The 25008-nt window shown below is 40.9% G+C and overlaps 1 protein-coding gene across 3 annotated transcripts in view; it reads right to left on the bottom strand.

The window, feature by feature from the left end:
- LOC126335001 (exostosin-3-like) overlaps positions 1-25008 on the bottom strand; it is a 269093-nt gene that overhangs the window by 172561 nt on the left and 71524 nt on the right. For all 3 annotated transcript variants that reach the window (XR_007564797.1, XM_049997825.1, XM_049997827.1), the window contains exon 2: positions 8053-9210. Coding sequence is in view for 2 of the 3 variants with exons in the window: in XM_049997825.1 (XP_049853782.1) it covers positions 8053-9210 (1158 nt within the window). In the remaining variant the exon portion in view is untranslated. The remainder of the gene's footprint in view (positions 1-8052; positions 9211-25008) is intronic.

Genomic DNA, 25008 nt, shown 5'->3' with positions numbered 1-25008 from the left:
ATAAAGTATTGACATAATAATGGCTTAAACAAGAACGTATCACTAACTACACTGCATACTGCAGGAAACCGATGAACTGTTCGACAGTTGTTCAATATAATTGCTTTCTGCAGCTGCCAACACAGCAAATAATGCTGCAGGCTCTTCTCAGTTCATCCTGGAATATGGTGGTTTCGATGCGGTTTCTGTTTCCATCTGGTATTTGGCCGTGTTAACAATGTAGGTGGTTTGCTACTGAAGGGTTTAGGGTAGAGCAAGAACTGTAGAAAAGTGACTTGCTCAGTTTTGTTGATAACTGATTCAGTCATTGCAGGAACATCATGAGTTAACTTTTTCCCTAAAATGGTTTATATATTAGAACTAGATGATGAAGGGTAGCCAAATTAATACATGCAAGTAGATAGTAGCCAACCACCAAATGACGACTCTGTAGGAGATAGAAATCTTCTGTTCATGAATAAAGGCCATGAGTCATTAACTCAAGCACTTTTTGCAGTGACTATATGGAAGCGTGATTAATAGAAAACAAAAGAGATTGGTGGCTTGTTACAGCTTTCACGTGTATTTTTTTCTTGACACGTTTGACAAACTGTAATAATCCGGTTAGTCGTTCGCTGTAGAAGACCCAAAAAACTTTACTGTGGAGTTTGTGAAGGCTTTGAACGCAGTGATGCCTGTAGGCTGAAGTTTAACTGCATGCAATATTTACATTACAAAATATCGCTTTATAGGATACCTTTTATTTGAAAAAGCTACAAGTCGATGTTTTTAACACACATAATTTAAACAGTTAGCACTCACTATATTATGGGTGCCATGAAGGAGAATCCAAGGAAGTGGAAATAAAGTTGACACATTTCTATACCGTTATATCTAGTAACATATCCCGAAAGATGTGAACGTGCTTCACCTGTTATCCAATGGGTGTGTTGGCCATAATTAGAATAATATAATGGTTCACTTTAACACTTGCATCAACTGGTATGTTTAAGAAGATGAAACTTTAGTTCCTAATACAGCATATTTTTCTTACAGATAGTCGAAGTGGGACTATAAAGAAGTTCGTGAGCCATCGCGACAGTACGTCGTATGTAACTGAAGAGTATTATATAGTGATAAAAAAGGCAACAAGTAAATTCTCAACGGAAACTATCGATTAACATGTAGGCAGTGGAGAGCGGGGTTGGTAATTACGACGCTAAATAATCACTCCAATCCCTTCACTTTCTATGAATTCTTCTATTCTCCCACCGTATACACAATGCGTGTAGGATAGAGCGCGCGCTTCGTAGAACTGATATGGCAAAGATACAGCTGTTCCTGCAGCGTTAGGGCAGCGATATTGTTGTGGGAGGGGGGGGGGGGGGGAGGGGGTAGAGCCAGTGGTTCTACGTCCCCACAAGTTTTTAAAAACTGGTGGCCTGTCTTTTTTAAAGTCTTGCGTCACTGAATTAAGCACTCCCCTTTCGAAATGGGTGAGTTTTGAGTATAATGCACATTACCCTGGGCAAATGATAACACAACGGTTCACTGATGGTGCTGTCAGCTCTTTTACAGCTTCACTAGGAACCCTGCACTTCCCAGTGAGTTAGCGTATCGTGAAAAATGGTTTCCCTTCAACATAAAAAAGAAAAAGAAAATAAGGTATATCGAATGTAAGATGTACATTCCACCGAAGTATGTGGAATTTTATGAGAAACTCCAACAATGGCCAATAGAAGGGGAACTAAAAAAGTGGCAATGATGATGAAGGAGAGTAACTTCTTTTATTTTATACTGGGTCAGTATTGTCATAGGAAGAGCCCCTACAGCTAAAATGTGAATAAAATTCATGAATCAGAAACTTTTAAATGTACTTTTATAAAAAACCATAAATTATAAAAGAAAAATACACAGTACTACACAGTCCGTGAACACTGAATAGTCGTTGACATAGCAACACCAACAAATGCACAGATGACTTGTAGGAACTTTTTGCCTTCTCCTGTAAAATTTTCCTTTATGGTTCACGATATTCTTGAAAAGACCAGTTCAACTTTTATGTGAAGTGACTTTCAATGATCTGCTTTATTGATTGTCATGATGGGTCGCAATAGATTTTGAATTGTTCACTCTTCAACAGTAAGACGATAGTATTTGGAGGTAAGTCCTTCGTTAGTTGAAGCTGCTATCACGACTTCCGGTTCATCAGTTAAACAGAGAAATTAATCATAAGTAATAAGAACTCTTGATCCTTATAGCTTTAGTATATACGGTCTAATGTATATATTTTAAGTCTAAGCAGAAGATAAAAGTGGAACATTTATTTCAGAGACAGTCAGTGTAATATTAGAAACGAAATTTGAAATATAAAAGAACTGTTAACTGTGTTGAAGATAATAGTGTAGCTGACAATGCTCTGTAATTATTAAAAGTGATTTAACATTGTAAAGATGCAGATATTTGGTTGCTACTCAGATGTTGTTCCAACTGGTTTTCCTCTTTTCCTAATCACTCGTCGTGTTTGTAGAGGCTTGACGTGAGATATCAATATCAAAACTGATAAGGTTGTGGCGAAACAAGCGATACAGAATCGAGCGAGTGTGCCAGGACTTACCCAGTTCACTGCTATTAGCACCGCGTCATTGTAACGCTCCTGTGAGTGGAATGCAGGTATTGCACCATAATGTAAGGATGAAATTAAAAATGAAAGCAGCTTTTTCAAACTTTGTCAGCATATGGATCAGTAGATTAGTGTTTAAATTGTCAAATCTCAGAGTGATCAAATTTATATCTTTCCCTAAATACTGTACATCGTTTTAAGAAAAAAAATGGCGCTTTCGAAAATCGAAGGGGCTAAATATTCGACTTATAAACATGAACATTTGTATGAAACTTCAGTTCAGTATAAAAACATTATCTACGTGACTCCATTAAACTATACTTAGTAGTCTTCAATTTACTTACTGAAAACTAAATTTGGAATACAAACGTCCCTATTTGTAACAGATTAATTAAATTTATATTAATGATAGAAAGTTTTGATTACAGCACCTGCTGAACCCATTAAATAATAAAGCTATAACAAATTGCAACACTTTGATTCAAATACCAAACAATAGAAGGTCTCTTAAAGTTGTAGTTCAGAGGTCATGTTAAACTGTCGATTTCGTTCTAAGAATTCTAGAAAAGTTTAAATGCAGGAGAGCTACAACTTTTTCTATGATTAAAGGCAAGTTAACTCCATTCATAAAAAATTACGAAGATTTGAAACTGATACACAACAGTGCTATAAAATGATATGTGTCCGATAGTGCGGCCTGTTAAATGTTGCTACTTGCGCATAGAGCGGATGACGGCAGGTGTTACTATCGGCGTCAGCTGCGCCCATATATAAATACTGCCTGAGAGACACTCACTTCGCACCCAACTACCATACGGTCCGTGCCAGTCAAACGTCGGCTGACGAGATGCATCGGGTGACGTCACAGCCAGGCTGCAACTAAACTCACATTTTCCGTATGAATAGGAAGTGAACTCACGAGGACAGTACACCGTCCTGTATCGCTTGGAAGCCGTGGAAATGACTGTGTGGCGCCTGTGGTGTTAACAAAACCGCGTCGCAAGTGGTGACATTATTTTACAATTTAATGGCGAGTTTTAACTTTGATTATCAAAAGTGAAGATGAAAGACCATTTAATGGAAACTTAACGTACAGGTTGCCTCTGAACTACTCATAGTGCTGTTTTTGATAAATACAGTCCTTATTATTATTGTTGTTGTGGACTTCATTCCAGAGTCTGGTTTGATGCAGCTCTCTATGCTGCTCTATCTTGTGTAACCCTCTTCATGTCCGAATAACTATTGCAACATACATCCTTCTGAATCTGCGCAGCGTATGCAACTCTTGGTATCCCTCTACGATTTTTATCCTCCACGCTGCACTCCGGAACTAGTGATCCCTTGATGCCTCAGAACATGTCCTACCAATTGATACCTTCTTCTAGTCAATTTGTGCCACAAATTACTCTTCTCCCCAATTCAGTTCAGTGCCTTCTCATTAGTTACGTGAACTATCCATCTAATCTTCAACATTCTTCTGTATTACCACATTTCGAAAGTTTCCATTCCCTTCTTGTCTACATTGTTTATCGTCGATGTTTCACTTCCATACGTGGCTACACTCCATAGATTACATTCAGAAAATACATCCTTATACTTAAATCTGTACTCGATGTTGACAAATTTCTCTTCTTCAGAAATACTTTCCTTGCCATAGCCAGTCTACATTTTATATCCTCTCTGCTTCGCCTGTCATCAGGTATTTTTCTCCCAAAACAGGAAAACTCACTGACTGCTTTAAGTGTCTCATTTCTTAATCTAATACCCTCAGCATCAACTGATTTAATTCGACTACATGTCATTACCTCGTTTTGCTTTGGTTGAAGTTCGTCTTATATCCTCCTTTCAAGACACTGTCTATTCCGTTCAGCTCCTCTTGTAGGTCCTTTGCTGTCTCTACAGAATTAAAATGTCGTCGGCAAACCTCAATTTTTTTCTGCTCCATGGATTTTAATTCCTACTCTATATATTTTTTGTCTCCTTTACTGCTTGCTCAATACATATATTGAAGAACATTGGAGATAGGTTACAACTCTATCTCACTCACTTCTGAACCACTGGTTCCCTCTCGTGCCCCTCAACTCTTATGACTGCCACATGGTTTCTCTACGAATTGTAAAAAGTCTTTCGCTCCCTGTATTTTACCAATGCCATCATTAGAATTTGAAAGAGAGTATTCAAGTCAAAATTGTCAACAGCTTTCTCTAAGTCTACAAATGCTAGAAACATAGGTTTGTCTTTCCAAACCCATCTTCTAAGGTTGGTCGTATGGCTAGTATTGCCTCGAGCGTTCTAAAATTTCTATGAAATTCAAACCGATCTTCCCTAAGGTCGCCTCTACCAGTTTTTCAATTTGTTGTAAGGAATTGTGTTAGTATTTTGCAACAGTGACTTATTAAGCTGATAGTTCAGTAATTTTCACAGTTGTCAACACCTGCGTTCTTTGGAATTGGAATTATTATGTTCTTCTTGAAGTCTGAAGATCTGAAGATATTTCTTCTGTCTCATACATCTGGCTCATCAGATGGAAGACTTTTGTTATGGCTGGCTATCAGCAGTTCTAATGGAATGTTGTCTACTGCCGATCCCTAGTTTGGACTTTGGTGTTTCTGTGCTACGTCAAATTCTTCACGCACTATCGTATCTCCGATTTCATATTCATATACGTCATCTTCAGTTTCCATAATATTGGCCTCAAGTACATCGCCGTTGTATAGACCCTCGAGATAATCCTTCCACCTTTCTGCCTTCCCTTCCTTGCTTAGAACTGGGTTTCCATTGGAGCTCTTGATATTCATACAAGTGGTTCTCTTTTCTCCAAAGGGCTCTTTAATTTTCCTGTACGCAGTACCTATCATAGTGATACAAGGTTCTATATCCTGACATTTGTCCTGTAGCCATCCCCGTTTAGCCATTTTCCACCTCCTGTCGATCTCATTTTTGAGACGTTTGATTTCCTTTTTGCCTGCTTCATTTACTGCATTCTTCTATTTTCTCCTTTCATCACATAAATTCAGTATCTCTTCTGTTACTCAAGGATTTCTACTATTCCTCGTCTTTTTACCTACTTGATCCTCTGCAGCCTTCACTATATCATCTCTCAAAGCTATCCTTTCTTTTTCTACTCTGTTACTTTCCCTTGTTATTTTCAGTCGTTCCCTAATACTCTCTCTGAAACTCTCTTAACCTTCAGTTCTTTCAGTTTATCCAGGTAACATCTCCTAAGTTTTTGCAGTTTCTTCAGTTTTAATCTACCGCTTATAACCCATAAATTGTGGTCAGAGTCCACATCTACCCCTGGAAATGTCTTACATTTTAAAACCTGGTTCCTAAATCTATGCCTTACCATTACATAATCCATTTGAAACCTTCCAGTGTCTTCAGGCCTCTTCCGAGTATACAACTTTCTTTCATGATTCTTAAACCAAGTGTTAGCTATGATTAAGTTATGCTCCGTCCAAAATGCTACTAGGCGGCTTCCCTCTCATTCCTTACCCCCAGTCCATATACACCTACTAATTTTCCTTCTCCTCCTTTTTCTTTCAGTTGCATTCCACTCTCCCAAGACTAGTAAATTTTCGTCTCCCTTAATGATCTGAATAATTTCTTTTATCGCAACATACATCTGTTCAGTCTCTTCACGATCTGCGGAGCTAGTCGGCATATAAACTTGTACTACTGTGGTAGGCGTGGGCTTCGTGTCTATCTTGGCCACAATAATGCGTTCACTACGCTGTTTGTAGTAGCTTACCAGCATTCCAGTTTTTTATTCATTACTAAAGCCATTCCTGCATTACCGTTATTTGATTTCGTATTTATAAACCTGTATTCACCTGACCAGAAGTCTTATTCCTACTGCCACGCGAACTTTACTTATTCCCACTACATCTAACTTTAGGCTATCTATTTCCATTTTTAAATTTTCCAACTTACCTACGCGATTGAAGGATCTGACATTCGACTCTCCGATCCGTAGAACGCTAATTTTGTTTCTCATGATGGCGACGTCCTCCTGAGTAGTCCCCGCCCAGAGATCTGAATGGGGGACTATTTTACCTCCGGAATATTTTACCCAAGAGGACATCAACATCAATTAACCATACAGTAAAGCTTCCTGCCCAAGAAACAAATTACGGTTGTAGTTTCCCCTTGCTTTCATCCGTTCGCAGTACCTGTAGAGCAATGGCGTTTTGGTTGAAGTTACAAGGCCATATCAATCAATCAGACTTTTGCCCCAGCAACTACTGAAAAGGCTGCTGCCCCTCTTCAGGAACCACACGTTTGTCTCGCCTGTCAACAGATACCTCTCCATTGTGGTTGCACCAACGGCACGGCTATCTGTATCGGTGAGGCACGCAAGACTCATCACCAAAGGGAAGGTGTATGGTTCATGTTGGGGGGGGGGGGGGAGGAAGGGGGTTTATTATTATCAGGAATATTACTATGTTGTGTATGTGTAAGTTTATACAATATATCGATCAATTAGAACTCAAAAGTTTCATTTACAATTATAGTTCCCGATCGTGTTGAGTAAGTAGAGAGTAGAAGCATTTCTTTCAGTGAGCAATAGAGGATTGTGGTCTCGCAGACTGGAAATTATGGTTAGTATATTCTCCATCGCTTTCTGGCTGATCGCAAAGAACTGTTGTCAGGTTCTCGTAGAAAAAAACGGCGCCGCTGCCCCACAGTGTGGTTGCAGTGAAAATAGGGCATCTTGCCAAGGCTGTAATTTCAAAGAAAGGTGATATACGATACCTGACATGTCAGAAACAAAAAAGGAAGAAAATGATTGTTGTTTCCATCAACATGAAGGACACCGGAAAGCAGAAAGTGAGGACCAAGACAATATATTTTAGAGGTTATTTTTAAAACTGATTCTTGATAATTTGAGGTTCTCTCTGTTATGCAAACCAAACTCGGTGACACTTATGAACATTAGATATTGAGTTACATGTAGTTTCCAAGGAAGTTTGCTATAGTACGTACATCAATCAGGAATAGATTTTTTGTGTATGTATAAGAGAAGGGGGTGCATTTTTGTGTGTCTATAGGTGTGTTATCAGAAAGAGATAGATAGATAGATAGATAGAGAGAGAGAGAGAGAGAGAGAGAGAGAGAGAGAGAAAGAGAGAGAGGCAAGGACCGTGCTTCGTATATAATTTGCAACACAAAGGTCCCACTGTACCATCAGTTCTGTATTTGCGTTCTTTTTTACTTTGTAATTTTTAAATATTCATTTCTTTTATTCTATTTATTATTGGCCACAGTAGGAAATAAGGTTAAAACAGTGTACTACGTATGAGGATGAGAGGATATCAGGGTGTCATAGTGATCTTATGAAACTGAAATGATCAGCTGGCTGATGAAGTTTGTGGTATGTGGAAATGCATCAGAATAGCTGTTGATTAGGATAAAACTGTACCAAATTTCTCAAATTAATAGCTACTTACTTTTGGAAGTAGAATTGCAGCTTTTCTCCAATCAATAACCTCGTCAAATGGAAGGAGTATCTGATCTCCTCCCAGAACGACAGGCACGGCACCAGACTTCAGAGCTTCATAAATACGCTGTTGCGTCGTTGCCGTCGACAGCACTCCTCCATCCTTTGGAGCGATAATCAACGCAAAAGTGGACTGTTTGAGCACACTCAAACGTGATGTCTCTGTTCCACAGAGTCTCCACTCCCCTGAGATATCCACTGACCTTGCCCTTCCGCTCACTGGTGAAAGCAAACATTCAAAGTCGAACAAAAACTTGTGTAATGCAGTGTCCCTCTCCATTCGCTTGAGATAATGTACAATAAATGTGTCTGTGTCCTGAGTGTAATCATTGTCACTTGTTTCGTTATGCTCACCTTTGTGAAAACTCTCCACACTACTGTCATTACGATTAACAGTACTGTTTATTTCTTTTACAGTCCTACTTGACGGCTTGCTCAGTTCACCTTGAAACGAAATCAGAAACTTTCTGCGCGCTGGCGCCATCTGCGGACAGTCTTGCCACACTGGTCCTCCGGGTGGTCCCAGCACAGGAGGCGCAATCACGTCAAAATTGTGTCGAAATCTTGACCTCAGAAACGTTGACTGCACAATAATAGCTCGTCCAGTGTCGACACCCCTGAAAGCGTCAGCGAAATCCGGCCCTCCAGTACTGCGTGACAGGTGCAGGAGCACATGATTACGACCATCAGTTCCCCAGAATGGCAGTCTGTGCAACGCTTCAGTCGATATAGGTCGTTCACTGACATTAGTGGCTGCCACAGCTGAAGTTTCGCCTACTAACACCACAAACACACAAGCCTCTGCGGGCTGTGTTGTGTAGTGAGGATTGTCACCCAGAGTCTGTTTCAGTGTGGTCTTCACAAATTCCTCAACTTCCCAGCCAGCACCGACTATGGGAAACTTGTCTGGGTCGTACAGAAACACTGAAAAGCCTGACACCAAAGGACAGCGGGCGTAGTCAAAACAGTTATACATCCGACACAAATCGATGGATTCTTGAAGATTAGCTGGGAGCACGTCTACCAAGACAGTTTCTCGAAGTGCCAGTTCTACTTCTCGAAGTGCTGCATCTGAACTGGTCCTCTCCTCTGCTTCAGGATGCCGAACCTGGAAAAAAAGTTAGTAGAGGTACATTTAAAACTGAAATGTAAATGGTGTTACACAGGTAAAGACAAAAAGTATTTCAGTATTTCAAAAATAATGAACCGGGAAAGTAGGTATATTTTAGCACTCTGAGAAAACCTCTCACTTAATAAGTCTGATGTCATTGAAGTATCAGTCTATTATAATAAGAGCGTCTACAAAGAATTCCACTGATCGGAAGACACCAGGGACCATCGCCGGGATGGCTGCTTTTCCGCCGTCAGACTTTCAAATTTATCTTGTCGCGCTCTAGCCTGGCTGTCGTATGAATATAAACTCACCAACAATACTTCATTGCAGTGTTTATTTTATCTACGTACAATTGAAGTAACGTAAAACTAATTTTACATACGGAAACTAATAAGCCGTATCAGCTCGGAGAAGTTTCGCAACGTCTAGAATCTTCTACTGGAGCACTAAAAAAAGGCGAATATGCTCCTTATTATTAAAAGATTGGCTCAAAAGTAGAATACCAGCTGCCTCACTCTACCTTTGTAAACACATACGTCAATTTTCGCCAAAATATTGGCATGCGAATACATTCGCGCTCTTCTTAACGTGCAGGTGACGTCTCACTCCCACAATCTTCCCGAACTGTAACTCGCTCACACTCACTAGTCCATCGCTATAAGCCTGCCATGCCGATCCAGTCAAAACTGCTTCTTCTCACTCACTCATTCGGCCCAAATTACTGTCGATTATCTCTTTGCGGCTCTCCAACTGTCACTATCTCTTGTCTCACAGCCACCATGCCTTTCGTTTTGTCCCACTACCACAGTCTTCTGTCACTGTGACTATGTCCCTTTTGCTCTCTCTCTGTACCACTGTATCATTCATTCAAAATTCAAATTCAGATGGCTCCAAGCACTGTCAGACTTAACATCCGAGGTCATGATTCCCCTAGACTTAGAACTACTTAAACCTAATGAACCTAAGGACATCATACACATCCATGCCCGAGACAGGATTCGAAACTGCGACCGTTGCAGCAGCGCGGTTCCGGACCGAAACGCTTAGAACCGCTCGGCCACATCGGGCGGCATCATTCATTCCTTTCCACTGCTGCTGTCGCCGCTCACTGTCACTGTATCTAGCTCGTTGTCATTGTCACAGACTCTGTCTCTGATTATCACTGTCTTCCACGCACTTTCACTTTCTCTTTAATCGTTTCTCACTGTCACTGTCTCCTTCAATCTTTTTGCAGGACTGTTGTGTCACTATGTCTCAATGCCATTTTTCCATCTCTTTCTCTCAAACTGCTACTGTCTCCTTCGGTATTTCTATACAACAACTAATGTCTAGTGTCCTTTATTATTTATTGTTTGTCCGTCTCTTTCCCGCAATCACTGTCTCCTTCTCATGTCATTCAGAAGCGCGAAAATGTTCGCGCTCCGATATTATTCCTAAGTATTTGAAGGTGCTGAGAAAGGTAGAATCAGGCAGCTGGTAACTTATTTTCCAGGCTGAGTCTTTTAATAAAGAGGAGCAAAGACACCTTTCCTGTGCTCCGATAGAGCATTTCTCCACTGATCCCCTTGTTTTCACTGTCATCGCAGGGCGTTTAAAGAACGTTATGAGTCAGTAAAATTTTCATAGTTTACCTATGTGCAATTGAAATAACGCAGGATAAATTTTACACCTCGAAATGGATTTTAAGTGCACAAAATACTTAGTATGTGCTACAGTACTAATACGTAGAGCTGTCGGATCCCTTCTGATAATGAATCAGACACTATATACCATATTTCTCCGTGCTACGTCACTTTACAAACTACGTTTGCACCGCAGAGGGCATTTTACATGCATATTTTAGGATGGCAAGTAGGGTAACTTTGAACGTCTGTATCTCGGAAATGGATAAAGAATTCCAGAAGATATTCAAGTTTGTTCGACATCTAAACAGTAGGAATCTATCGTAAGAATTACAGCCGTGTTATGTGCATAGTCGTCTTATAATCCGTGATTAGGGTCTGGTCCGCTACAGGCGGCGAAAAAATGGTGAAAAGCGCTATTTTGGGGTTTCCTCAGGAACTGCCCATACATTTACGCATATGCATCATTAATTCATTCTTTCAGTCATTCATTCATCGGTTTGCCCTTTAATTTAATTTAATATGGGGTTTATCACTAATATATGCGTAATCATTCAATTTATTTAATTTTTACGTACATATTTCACGTGTACGATTTGGGTAACGTTGAACCTCTGTATCTCGAAAACGGATAAACATATGAAGCAAATTTTCAGCTATTCTCTGCTCATAGCCATACTGGAAACCCTCGCCAGCAGTTTGGTCCGCTACTGACGTCAAAAAAATTGCCGAAAAAACTCTTTCTTGAGGTTTTGCCAGCGACAGGCCTTGTAATTACTCAAATACATCATTAATGTATTGACGAGTATATCTATCAGTTTAATTAAATCACGGGATTATCACGGGTATGAGCATCATTGGTTAATCTGTTTAATTTGTACGTGCATATTTCACATGCATGAGTAGGGTAAATTTGAATCTCTGTATCTGCGAAAATGATAAAGATGTCAAGAAAATTCTCAAGGATGTTTGAGATCAGGAACTTAGGAATATAGAAATTTCAGTCATTTGCTGTGGATAATCGTCTTGGAATTCTCGGCTGGGTTTTAGTCCGCTGGTGGCAGCGAAAATATTGTTAAAAACTATGGTAAAAATCTGATGGTGCCTAAAAGTCTAATAGTGCCTCCGTAAGTGCCATCATGCTCATCACAGATCACATCAAATACAAAAAGTACAAACTGATTTGCCCCATTTCCCTAAACAGGAGGGAGTGTGTAACATTCACACATCGATCCAGGGATGTAGGATAGTGACAGTAAGACGAACCTTCTGGTTGGTATAGAAATGGTGCCTTGCCTAGCGTCATATCCCAAACAGTTGACACTGCCTTTTTTATCAGCAATAGAACCAGAGAGAAGAGCACCGGGAAGTCACGTTTTTACGCTTGGCTTTTTGGAATATGTTGGTAAGCACACTGTCGTATGCATACCGATTTCTTACCTAGTCCATAACGATGTGCGTCAACATCTGCATCTACATCGATACTCTCTAAATTACATTTAAGTGCCTGGCAGATGCTTCATCGTACCACATTCAGAATTCTCTTTTATTCCAATATCGTATAGCGAGCGGGAAGAAAGAACAACTACATCTTTCCGTACAAGCTCTGATTTCCCTTATTTTATCATAGTAATCTTTCTCCCTACTTAGGTCAGCGTCAACAAAATATTTTCGCATTCGGAGCAGAAAGTTGCTGATTGAAATATCTTGAGAAGGTTCCCCCACAACAGAACGCCTTTGTTTTAATGATGTCCATTCCAAAACCTGTATCATTTCAGTGACACTCTATCCCACATTTCGAGATAATACAAAATGTGCAGCCTTCCGTGAAGTTCCTCGATGTACTCTGTTAAACCTATCTGGTGAGGATCCCACACTGCGCAGCAGTATTCTAAAAAGAGGACGGACAAACGTAGTGTAGGCAATCTCCTTAGTAGATCTGTTACATTTCCTTAGTGTCCTGCCAATAAAACACAGTCTTTGCTTAGCTTTCCCCACAACATTTTCTATGTGTTCCTTCGAATTTAAGTTGTCTTTTATTGTAATTCCTAGGTATTTAGTTGAATTTACGGCCTATAGATTTGTCTGATTTATCGTGTAACCGACGTTTAACGGATTCCTTTTAGAACTCATGTGGACTACCTCACACTTTTCGTTATTTAGGATCAACTGCCAATTTTTTCACCATCCAGATATCTTTTCTAAATCTTTTTGTAATTTGTTTCAATCTTGTGATCACGTTTTTAGTCGATAAACGACAGCGTCATCTGCAAATAACCTAAAAATTTTATATTGATAAGGAACAACAAAGGGCCTATAACACTGCCTTGAGGAACACCAGAAATTACTTCTGTTGATGACTTTCCATCAGTTACTACCAACTGTGATCTCTCTGATAGGGTATCAAAAAACATAATTGAGACGATATTCCATAAGCACGCATTTGCACTACAAGCAGATTGTGTAGTACAGCGCCAAAAGCCTTGAGGAAATCCATAAACACGGAATAAATTTAAATCCCTTGTCAATAGCACACAAAACTTCATATGAATAAAGAGCTAGTTGTGTTTCACAAGAACGATGTTTTCTAAACCCATTTTGATTGTGTGTCAATAGACCGTATTCTTCGAGGTAATTCATAATGTTTGAATACAGTATATGTTCCAAAATCCTGCTGCATATCGTCGTTAATGACATGGGCCTGTAATTAAGTGGATTACTCCTACTACATTTGTTGAATATTAGTGTGACCTATGCAACTTTCCAGTCTTCGGGTACGGATCCTTCGTCTAGCGAACGGTTGTATGTGATTACTAAGTAAGGAGAATACTCTGAAAGGAACATAACTGCTTTTAATAAGTGATGTAAGTTGCTTCACCATTCCGAGGACATTTACTTCTACGTTACTCATGTTGTCAGCTGTTATTGATTCCAATTCTGGAATACTTATTTCGTCTTCTTTTGTGCAGGCATTTCGGAAGGCTGTGTTTAGTAACTCTGCTTTGGCAGCACTGTCTTCTATAGTATCTTCTTTGCTATCGGGCAGTTAAGGCATTGATTGTTTCTTGCCGCTAACATACATCACATACGACCAGAATCTCTATGTATTTTCTGCCGGGTTTCGAGAAAAAGTTTCGTTGTGGAAACTGCTATAAGCATCTCGCGTTGAAGTCCTCGCTCAATTTCGAGCTCCCGTAAAAGATCGCCAATCTTGGGGATTTTGCTCTTGTTTAAATTTGACATGCTTGTTTCGATGTTTCTGCAACAGTGTTCTGACACGTTTTGTGTATCAAGGAGGATTAGCTTCGTCGTTTCTTAATTTATTTTGTATAAATATTTCAATTGCTGCCGATACTATTTCTTTGAATTCAAGCAACATCTGGTCTACACTTACATGTTAATTTGGAAGAGTGGAGATTGTCTCTCAGGAAGGCGTCAAGTCAATTTTTATCTGCTTTTCTGCATAGATATAGTTTTCGTTTACTTTTGGTGGATTTGGAGGACACAATATTCAGTCTCCCTAAAATCATCCCCTGTTCACTAATCCCTGTATCCATTTTGATGCTCATTATTAACTCAGGATTATATGTTGCTAAGAGGTCAAGTGTTCTTTCACACCCGTTTATTATTCGCGTGAGCTCATGAACTAACTGCTCGAGATAATTTTCGGTGAATGCGTTTAGTACAATTTCGGATGATGTTTTATGGGTACCTCCGGAATGAAACACGTATTTTCGGCAAGATATCGAGGGTAAATTTAAGTCACCACCAACTACAATCCTATGAGTCGGGTGCGTATTTGAAGAAGAACTCAAGTTTCCATTGAGCCTTTCAGCAACTGTATCATCTATTTTGGGAAGTTGGTAAAAGGATCCAGTTATTATTTTATTCCGGTTGCCAACGATGACCTTTCCACATACTAACTCACAGGAAGTATCTACTTCAATTTCGCGACAAGAGGAACTACTTCGAAGAGCAACAAACACACCACCACCAACCGTATTTAGTCTAGCCTTTCGGAACACCGTTAGGTTCTTCGCAAAAATTCCGGCCGAGCTTGTATCCTATAACGATTTGAGCATCAGTGCTTTCTACTAGCAGTTGGAGCTCTGGTACTTTCCCAACACAGCTACGACAATTTATAACTGTTATACTGATGGTTCATGTGTCTACGTTCTGCCTGTGTTCGGTCTGCACCCTTTGTGACTGAAGCCCTTCTTGTTTTTTCCCGAGCAGAAGTAGCCGGCTGAGACACGAACAACAGGGAAGTAACCGATTTTGTGACTCTTACGAGTTCCTAACCAGGAGCGAATTTTATAATATAATCTGTGTGCTTTAATAGTTTAGTTTCTTGAGTATCCGCATGTTAATTTTTGCATCTAATAGCCACGGTTCTCGTATTTTCTTTTGCGTCGGAAAGTAAGATTTTGTGACATATACCTAGTTCCTATGCAGGGGCGAATTATTCAGTTTCACTTCAGTGCTTCGGTAGCTAGGTTACTGAATCTATGGTTATTAATCTAGTTCATTAGAGGAGTTCCTGCGTTGTCGTCAGGGTCTGCAGTTGAACTGCACAGCACGTGCCGATAGTCCGTAATCTGCATAGTTTAGTTTTCCACTGTCTTTAGTATGGACAGTGACTGCGATTGTTGTGTGCGGATGCGAGCCGAGTTGGTGACACTTCGCTCTCAGCTTCAGGCTGTGATGGCTTCGGTTACACAGCTTGAGGCTGCAGTGGATGGGAATAACTGACGTGGGCCGGCAGTGGGGATCCAACGGACGTCCAGCGCCTCCGAGTCCTCCGATCGGTCCTCATTGGTGGCCAGCCAGTTACTGCTCGCACTGAGGCTGACCCCTCTCCTGTGGAGGAGTGGGAGGTAGCGCCAGATCGTAGCAGGTGACGAAAGACTACCCAGGCGGCCGCACCTAAGGCGTCCCTGGTTTGTCTGACAGACTGGTTCCATGTGCTGTCTGTGGCTGTCACTGTCGCTGAGACTGATGCTGTCACCTGTCCTGTTTCAGTGGAAACCTCTCAGCCTGCATGATCTGGACAATCTCAGAGGGTGGGATTGTTGACAGTTGGGAGCTGCAATGTTAGGCGCGTTATGGGACCCCTTAGGGACATGGCTGCCAAGAAGGGAAAGAAAGTCAATGTGCTTACCGGGTGGAGTCATTTCAGATGTGGAACGGGTCCTCCCGGATGCCATGAAGAGCACAGGGTGCGGCCGACTGCAAGTGGTTGCTCACGTCGGTACAAATTATGTGTGTCACTTTGGATCTGAAGAGAGTCTCTCTCATTTCGAGAGGCTAACAGAAGTGGTAAAGGTTACCAGTCGTGCTTGCAAGATGATAGCAGAGCTGACCACTTGCAGCGTAGTCGACAGGACCGATTGCACACCTCTGGTACATAGCCGAGTGGAGGGTCTGAATCAGAAGCTCGAACGGTTCTGCGACCGTGTAGGCTGCAGATTCATCGACTTGCGCCAAAGGGTGGTTGGGTTTCGGGTTCCGCTGAATTGGTCAGGTAGTCACTATATGCAGGAGGCGGCTACACGGGTAGCAGGGGGTGTGTGGCTTGGAGTGGGCAAACAATCTAAGATGACTACTCAGTTTGTCGCCTACGTAGTTAAAATAGATCAGGGACAATAAAGGGCCTATAACACTTCCTTGGGGAACGCTGGATATTAATTTTGTATTACTCGAAGAATTTCTGTCTGTTACTACAAACTATGACCTTTCTGACAGGAAATCCCGAATCCAGGCCCGCAGCTAAGGCGATATTACATAGGCATGCAGTTTGGTTGAAGAGGCTTGTTGGGAACGGAATTCTAAAAGAATGGAATCAATTTGAGATTCCCTGTCATTAGCACTCATTCCTTTATGAGTATAAATAGCTAGTTGTATTTCACAAGAAAGATGTTTTCTGAATCTGTCAATAGATTGTTTTCTTCAAGGTAATTTATAATGTTCGAACACAGTATATGTTCTAAAACCCTACTGCAAATCGACGTTAGTGATATGGGCCTGTAATTCAGGTGATTACTCCTATTTCCCTTTCCATGTATTCATGTGACTTGAGCAATTTTCTAGTCTTTAGGTACAGATCTTTCTATGAGCGAGCTATTGTATATAATTGCTACCACGTGATGTGTAATTACGCTGCCAGAAAAAATAGTACACCCTTTTACAGGTTTCTAATTCACTCAGGATTTACAGTTGCAACAGTGCATATCGAGTACATGAAACCGTTAGATTTACAGATCAACAGCAGAAGCGGTTCTGAGGTACCAAATACTGATCCACGCTTAAATAGCCGTAATAACAAGTGCTGAGCCTCCACAAGCTGCAATGTAGACGCTGACTCTGGCATCCAGTTGACCGCATAGATGCTGAATATTATTCAGAGATACGTTACACCAAGCATTTGCTCCACTTGTTCACGTATATCTGTAAGACTTATAGGTAGATGAGTCGCACGAATGTCTTCTCGTCACATCTCATCCCACACGCGCTCGGCTGGCGAGAGGTACGGAGATCGTGGTGGCCAGAGAAGTTGCTGCACATGTTGCAGAGCACGTTGACTTTAATGGGTAGTGTGGGGGCGAGAGTTATCCTGCTGCAACAACACATCAACTTCATGTTGCAAGAGTGGCAAAATAACGGTTCTAAGGACATTTTGCACATACCGAGCGCTGTTAGCATCCCCTCCAGAAACACCAAAGGTGTACAAGAGTTGTGGGTTATCGCACTCTAGACGATAATGTCTGGTGTTGGGTCATTGTGCTTGGTCCAATGGTTGGCGCGGCTATCCCCGTCGGAGGTTCGAATTCTCCCTCGGGCATGGGTGTATGTGTTGCCCTTAGCGTAAATTAGTTTTAGATTAAGTAGTGGATAAGCTTAGAGACCGATGACCTCAGCAATTTGGTCCCATAGTCCTTACCACAAATTTCCATTTTCTTTGTCCAATACACTCTACGATACAGCGCTCATCATTCCTTCGTTGTACGGGCAAACTACTATCAATTGCGTGCAGGCAGGACCTGCTTTCATTATTGAAGACCACGGCGCGCCATTCCATCTTCTAAGTGGACATCTAACGTCATCAGTCGAGCCGTTCAGGTCGATGCTGTGGCATGAGTGGAAGACAGGCTAGAGGCGTACACATAGTCTCACTGCTAATAACAAGTTCCCAACATATCGTGTTGACACGTCTGGGCTCACAAGCCCTCTTATCTGGGCTGTGGGAGCTGTACGACTTGCTACTTCTGCTCTTACAATACGACGGTTCTGGCGGGCGTTTATGATGAGTGGACGATCAGATTTAGATTAGATTAGATTAGATTAATTATTCATTCCATAGCCCCATAAAAGAGGGAATCCTCCTGGGTGTGGAATATGTCAGAGAAACACATTACAAAAATGTAATTAGAAAAACTTGAGTTTCATTAATTTTAATGATCCTCAGTCAGTAATCAGTAAAATTATGTACATGAATTAAATTTGAGCTTCTAATACTTACAGGTTTTAATTCTTACATCTAATTTCATTAAATCAATCGTTCAGAAATTTGCTAGTTTCTGGGCTATTACAACCAAGTATTGTCAAAAATTAAATTAAATTATTCATTTCAGTGATCCAGAGTTAAGATTTAAAATCAAACTTCCACTATACACAGACTTAAGTGTTACATCTGCTTTCCATACATCCATCATTCACACAATTGGTAGGTACTTGGCTGTTACAACCAAGTATTGGCAAAAATTAAAGTATAATAAATTTTCATTAACTTGGTCTGCTGCATTTGTTGAGAAACTCATGGATGGACTAGAAGGAGTTAGCCACCAAAAATTCTTTTAAATTGTGCCTTGTCTGAAACTAAACTCTTAATGGTTGCTGGTAACTAATTGAAAATATGAGTTGCTGAATACTGGACTCCTTTCTGGGCTAGAGTAAGTGATTTTAAATCTTTATGTATATTGTTCTTATGCCTAGTATTTACACTGTGTACTAAGCAGTTATTTAGAAAAAGAGATGTATTATTTACAACAAATTTAATTACGGTAGAAATATACTGAGAAGCTGTGGTTAATAAGCCCAGTTCTTTCAATAGGTTTCGGCATGTTGTTCTTGTATTTAGACTACTCTTTACTCTTATTATATGCTTGTGTACTCCCCTTTTTTTCTCTTTATGTGGAGTTACCACAAAATCTGATACCATATTACATAATACAGTGAAAATAAGCAAAATACGCCAGTTTTTTATATTATATCTCATATGTCTGACATCATTCCCATTGCAAACACAGACTTGTTTAGACACTTTAGCAGTTCGTTAGTATGTTGCTCCCAACCGAATTTATTATCAAGTTGTATGCTGAAGAATTTTATACTCTCAACTTCTCCTATTTCCATGTCATCATATTTTATACACACACCAGAAGGAAATCTCGTGGAAGTTCTGAACTGCATATAGTGGGTCTTATCAAAGTTTAATGGCAGTGAATTGGCTATGAACCACTTATTAATGTCAGTAAAAATTAGATTAGCTGCCCTTTCTAAATTTATATTTGATTGACTATTTATTGCAATGTTTGTATCATCTGCAAATAAGACAAACTTGGCATCTGGTAATGTAACAGAAGACATGTCATTAATGTACACAAGAAACATTAGTGGACCTAGTATGGAACCTTGGGGAACACCACATGTAATTTCTTCCTAGTCAAATGATGTCTGAGTGCCTAATGTTGAAGTGTTACATAATGACTCTCTTTCTTTTCTATTAGTATGATGTGATTGAAACCACTTTGCAGAACTTTTATTGATGCCATAATATTTTAATTTACTTAGAAGAATGCTGTGATTCACATAGTCAAACGCCATAGACAAGTCACAGAATATGCCAGTTGCCTCTAATTTGTTGTCCAATGAATTAAGGACATTTTGGCTGTAAGTGTGAATAGCTTTCTCAACATCAGAACCCTTAAGAAACCCAATCTGTGAATTTGACAGTATGTCATTTTCACTAAGGTGCTTAAGTAGACACTTGAACATAGTCTTTTCAAAGATTTTTGAAAAAGCTGGCAAAAATGAGATCGGTCGGTAATTTAACTGCATTTCTTTGTCCACTTTCTTGTGGAGAGATATAACGTCAGTATATTTAAGCCAGTCTTTGAATGTTCCTGTGACAAGTGATTGATTACGCAAATAACTTAAGATATGACTAAGCTCACATGAACACTCTTTTATTAACTTTGTTTGTATGTTATCATAACCACTAGAACGCTATCATTTCAAGTACTTTATGATGGATTCTACTTCTTTGGGTTAAATGAGTGTCAATTCCATTTTACTGAGATTGCATGTGTGCACTCGTCTCAGACATTCCATTGCATTATTTACTGACTCTCACAACCTCATGCTATCACTAACAGAGGCAAAATACTTGTTTAGACAGTGTGCAACACAACATGCATTTGTTACCAGGGTTTCATTTATTTTTAGAGCTACACTCCTGGAAATGGAAAAAAGAACACATTGACACCGGCGTGTCAGACTCACCATACTTGCTCCGGACACTGCGAGAGGACTGTACAAGCAATGATCACACGCACAGCACAGCGGACACACCAGGAACCGCGGTGTTGGCCGTCGAATGGCGCTAGCTGCGCGGCATTTGTGCACCGCCACCGTCAGTGTCAACCAGTTTGCCGTGGCATACGGAGCTCCATCGCAGTCTGTAACACTGGTAGCATGCCGCGACAGCGTGGACGTGAACCGTATGTGCAGTTGACGGACTTTGAGCGAGGGCGTATAGTGGGCATGCGGGAGGCCGGGTGGACGTACCGCCGAATTGCTCAACACGTGGGGCGTGAGGTCTCCACAGTACATCGATGTTGTCGCCAGTGGTCGGCGGAAGGTGCACGTGCCCGTCGACCTGGGACCGGACCGCAGCGACGCACGGATGAACGCCAAGACCGTAGGATCCTACGCAGTGCCGTAGGGGACCGCACATCCACTTCCCAGCAAATTAGGGACACTGTTGCTCCTGGGGTATCGGCGTGGACCATTCGCAACCGTCTCCATGAAGCTGGGCTACGGTCCCGCACACCGTTAGGCCGTCTTCCGCCTCCAGTGGTGTCGCGACAGGCGTGAATGGAGGGACGAATGGAGACGTGTCGTCTTCAGCGGTGAGAGTCGCTTCTGCCTTGGTGCCAATGATGGTCGTATGCGTGTTTGGCGCCGTGCAGGTGAGCGCCACAATCAGGACTGCATACGACCGAGGCACACAGGGCCAACACCCGGCATCATGGTCTAGGGAGAGATCTCCTACACTGGCCGTACACCTCTGGTGATTGTCGAGGAGACACTGAATAGTGCACGGTACATCCAAACCGTCATCGAACCCATCGTTCTACCATTCGTAGACCGGCAAGGGAACTTGCTGTTCCAACAGGATAATGCACGTCCACATGTATCCCGTGCCACCCAACGTGCTCTAGAAGGTGTAAGTCAACTACCCTGGCCAGCAAGATCTCCGGATCTGTCCCCCATTGAGCATGTTTGGGACTGGATGAAGTGTCGTCTCACGCGGTCTGCACGTCCAGCACGAACGCTGGTCCAACTGAGGCGCCAGGTGGAAATGGCATGGCAAGCCGTTCCACAGGATTACATCCAGCATCTCTACGATCGTCTCCATGGGAGAATAGCAGCCTGCATTGCTGCGAAAGGTGGATATACACTGTACTAGTGCCGACATTGTGCATGCTCTGTTGCCTGTGTCTATGTGCCTGTGGTTCTGTCAGTGTGATCATGTGATGTATCTGACCCCAGGAATGTGTCAATAAAGTTTCCCCTTCCTGGGACAATGAATTCACGGTGTTCATATTTCAATTTGCAGGAGTGTATTTGTTCCTCCTAATTTCTGGACCTACCTGTCTCTGACTTAACTATATCCCACATTTTTTTATTTTATTGCTGGATGTATTTATCTTCTTCTGATAATGCAGGTGTTTAGATTTCTGGATAACCTTTTCAATATTTTGCAGTAATTTTTGTAATGAGCTATAATGCTTGTATGCAAGGTGTCCCTACGTATCAGACAGAGTTTCCTTTTTGTCTCATATTATATCTTTATCCCTTGTGTGGTCCATGGTTTCTTATTAGACTTGTGCTTATATAAGTTACCTTCAGGGGAAAACGATTTTTAAGTAAGGTGCTAACTTTATTAATGAATGTTTTGTATTTTCCATTTGTGTCTTGAATGCTGTGAACGTCCATCCAATTAATTTCTTGGAGCAATCTCCTAAATATCTCAGTTTTTGACTGTTTTATTGGCCTTCTGTACTCCGTTCTGATAGATGTTTTACCCTGACAATTTTCAAAATTTAATGTTTGGTGTTGCATGTCATCGTCAGATAGCCTATTTACAACTGGTTTTGTAATGTGTCTGAATTGCCTAGAATTGTCTATAAATATATTATCAATGGCAGCCTAGAACATTTGTGTACCCAAGTTGGGAAATTTATAGTAGAAATTAAATTGAATGACAATGTAACTGATTTTAGTAACTGTTCACTGACAGTGTTTTTCAGGACATCTATATTTAAATCACCAGCAACCACTAGTTCTTTGTTTTTTATTTTAGATGAGATAATAAATCTTCAAGAACGTTTATAAACAGGTTAAAATTTCGTGAATGTGCTCTGTATATGACTGTTATTATAAATTACCTATTACGAAATTCTATCTCTGTTGCACTTGCTTCTAAGTGCTGCTCTAAGCAAAATTTATTCATGTCAGTATTCTTAAATTTAAAACTGTTTTTAATAAATGTGGCAACTCCTCCTTTCTCCGTGTTTTGTCTACAGAAGTAGGAGGCTAACTTAAATTCTGTATGGCTTAACATATCTATAACAGTGGTCACATGATGTTCAGAGAGGCAGATTATATCAACAGGGTTCGATGACTCTAATTCATAAATGCACATAAGTAGTTCATTAATTTTACTTCTGAGCCTTCTAATATTTTGTTGCACTAAAGATAGTTGGCATTTCACATTTACCGAGATGAAATTGGGTGGAAATATAATTTCTGCTGATTGCTGTAAATTTTTAACCAACAGCTGTGTTCGCTGATCCAATGCGGCAGGATTATGCTGTTTGATTTCTTTATCAAACTGAAGGTTTGTTTGAATCTGTAGTTCTTTCATAACTTGACTTCGTTCTGTCCTACCTGTCAATAAAAGGGTGCTACACCAACACCTATGACCACTCATGGCAGTGCCTCCTCCCTTAAATTTCCTGATAGTAGCCCAGCCAGTTTACCCTTCCCTTTTCTGCTGAGATGTAGGCCATGTCTAGTATAATCCCACCTTTAGAGAGAATCAACAGGAACCAAACTAATATGTGACCCCACACCCGACCCAAGCAACCGTTCCAACTCAAAACTAACTCTCCCGACAGAAGAGTTTAAATGAGGTCGGTCATGGCGTCTCAGAACAGACACAAACTCAACACTGGTATGTCTCGTTGCTGATGCAATCTTTGCCAGGTCACACTCTATGTTGTACCCAGGATCTCTGTCAGTACTATTGCCTGGCCCGCCCAGAATAACCACGGTGTCTTCCTTGGTAAAATATTTACAGAAGGAACGTAAATCCCCTGTCACCTGACCCAGAGCAGCACTTGGTTTTAAAAAAAATTGTGACCTGATATTCTGATCCTAGGTGGCCCTGCAAAAGTCGGCCTACATCTCTGCCATGTGAACTATCTAACAGCAAAACTTTCTTTCTCTTTGCTGACCTCCCTACATTCTTATACAATTTTCTACTGAAAGTTTTCTGTGCCCTCTCTACACCTACTTCTGTCTGAGGCTCATCAGCTTCTAACTGAAGCAACAGGTCAAACTTATTCTTCACATTCACCACAAAGCTGTCCGACAAGGTTCTAGGTCTGTTACTCCGGTTACCTGTTGCCACTTCCCCCCTCTCTTTACCCTTCTCCCTCCTTAACCTGTTCAGATCTTCCCTAGCCTGAAGGGCAGCCATTTCCCCTTCTGTTCCTATCTATACTGCATATGCTACAGAACCACTGATGAGTCTGATCCACTCCCCCATTTCCCACGCCGCTACACTCACCCCAATTGAAAAAGCTACTGAACCCATGACATCAAAGCCCGGAGCTAACAATTCTACGGCACGTCAGGCACTTTTCACTCATGGTAAAAATCTTATTTTAGCGAGAATAAGTCAAATTAAATTATAGAAAAACAAGAAAACACGTTTACGACATATTAGGTCTATTCTCAGTAGTTTGTAAACAAACCAACTCTAGTCAAAATAAGTTACATTACCGAAAATAAGAAGAAATACACGTTTACAAAAATTAGGCCTAGTCGCAACTGTATGGAAACAAAACTACGACCGTATGTAAAAAGTTTCCAGATACCGGATTTTAAAAACTTACGCTGTGTTTCGCAAAATAAGAGTTAAACAACAGAAGGATATGCTTTTCTTAACTTGTTGGAACTGAACAGAACAATTAAATGAGATTCTATAAGTTTTACTGCGCTAAAATGAGTGCAAGAATAGATCGTAACCTTATTTTATGTTACTTCTGCGTTTTCTAGAATAATACGCAAAGAGAAGTGAAACCATTAATAGTAAGCTTGCAAAACACACTACTACACGTGTTAAACTGGTTTCCTGAACTAAACAGAGTTTTCTTACACTCTAAAACACTTATCTGTACGGCAGCACAAAACTCACGCGACTCGCCTGGTGCACGGCTATCGCAGCTATGGGTGTGAAAATGTTCACGTGATCACTGATGCGAGGATTGTTGCACAGCTGACGCAGTTCTCAGAAAGGATCATCCCACCACTCGGATGGCCACAATTTGACCCCTTCCAAACTCGCTGAGTTGGCTGTAGGGAGCACGAGTGAGTCTCCATGGCATGGTTGCATGCTTGCTTCATACGTTTTCACCATACTGAATCTTCTGGCTATGGACATTCCCTATGGAAGCGTGGACACAAAGGGCACTCTAGTAGCTATGCCGCTACACTATCTGTTGTCGAACGACGTAGAAATCGTCATCTCCCAGGTGGCATATGTCGTCATTGGATAAAAATTGACCACGGTTTTGCGGGAGAACTTTTTTCTTTCCCG

The sequence above is a fragment of the Schistocerca gregaria genome, chromosome 2 (genome assembly GCF_023897955.1).
Source record: "Schistocerca gregaria isolate iqSchGreg1 chromosome 2, iqSchGreg1.2, whole genome shotgun sequence".
NCBI lineage: Eukaryota > Metazoa > Arthropoda > Insecta > Orthoptera > Acrididae > Schistocerca > Schistocerca gregaria.
This window is presented reverse-complemented; position numbering and strand designations above follow the sequence as displayed.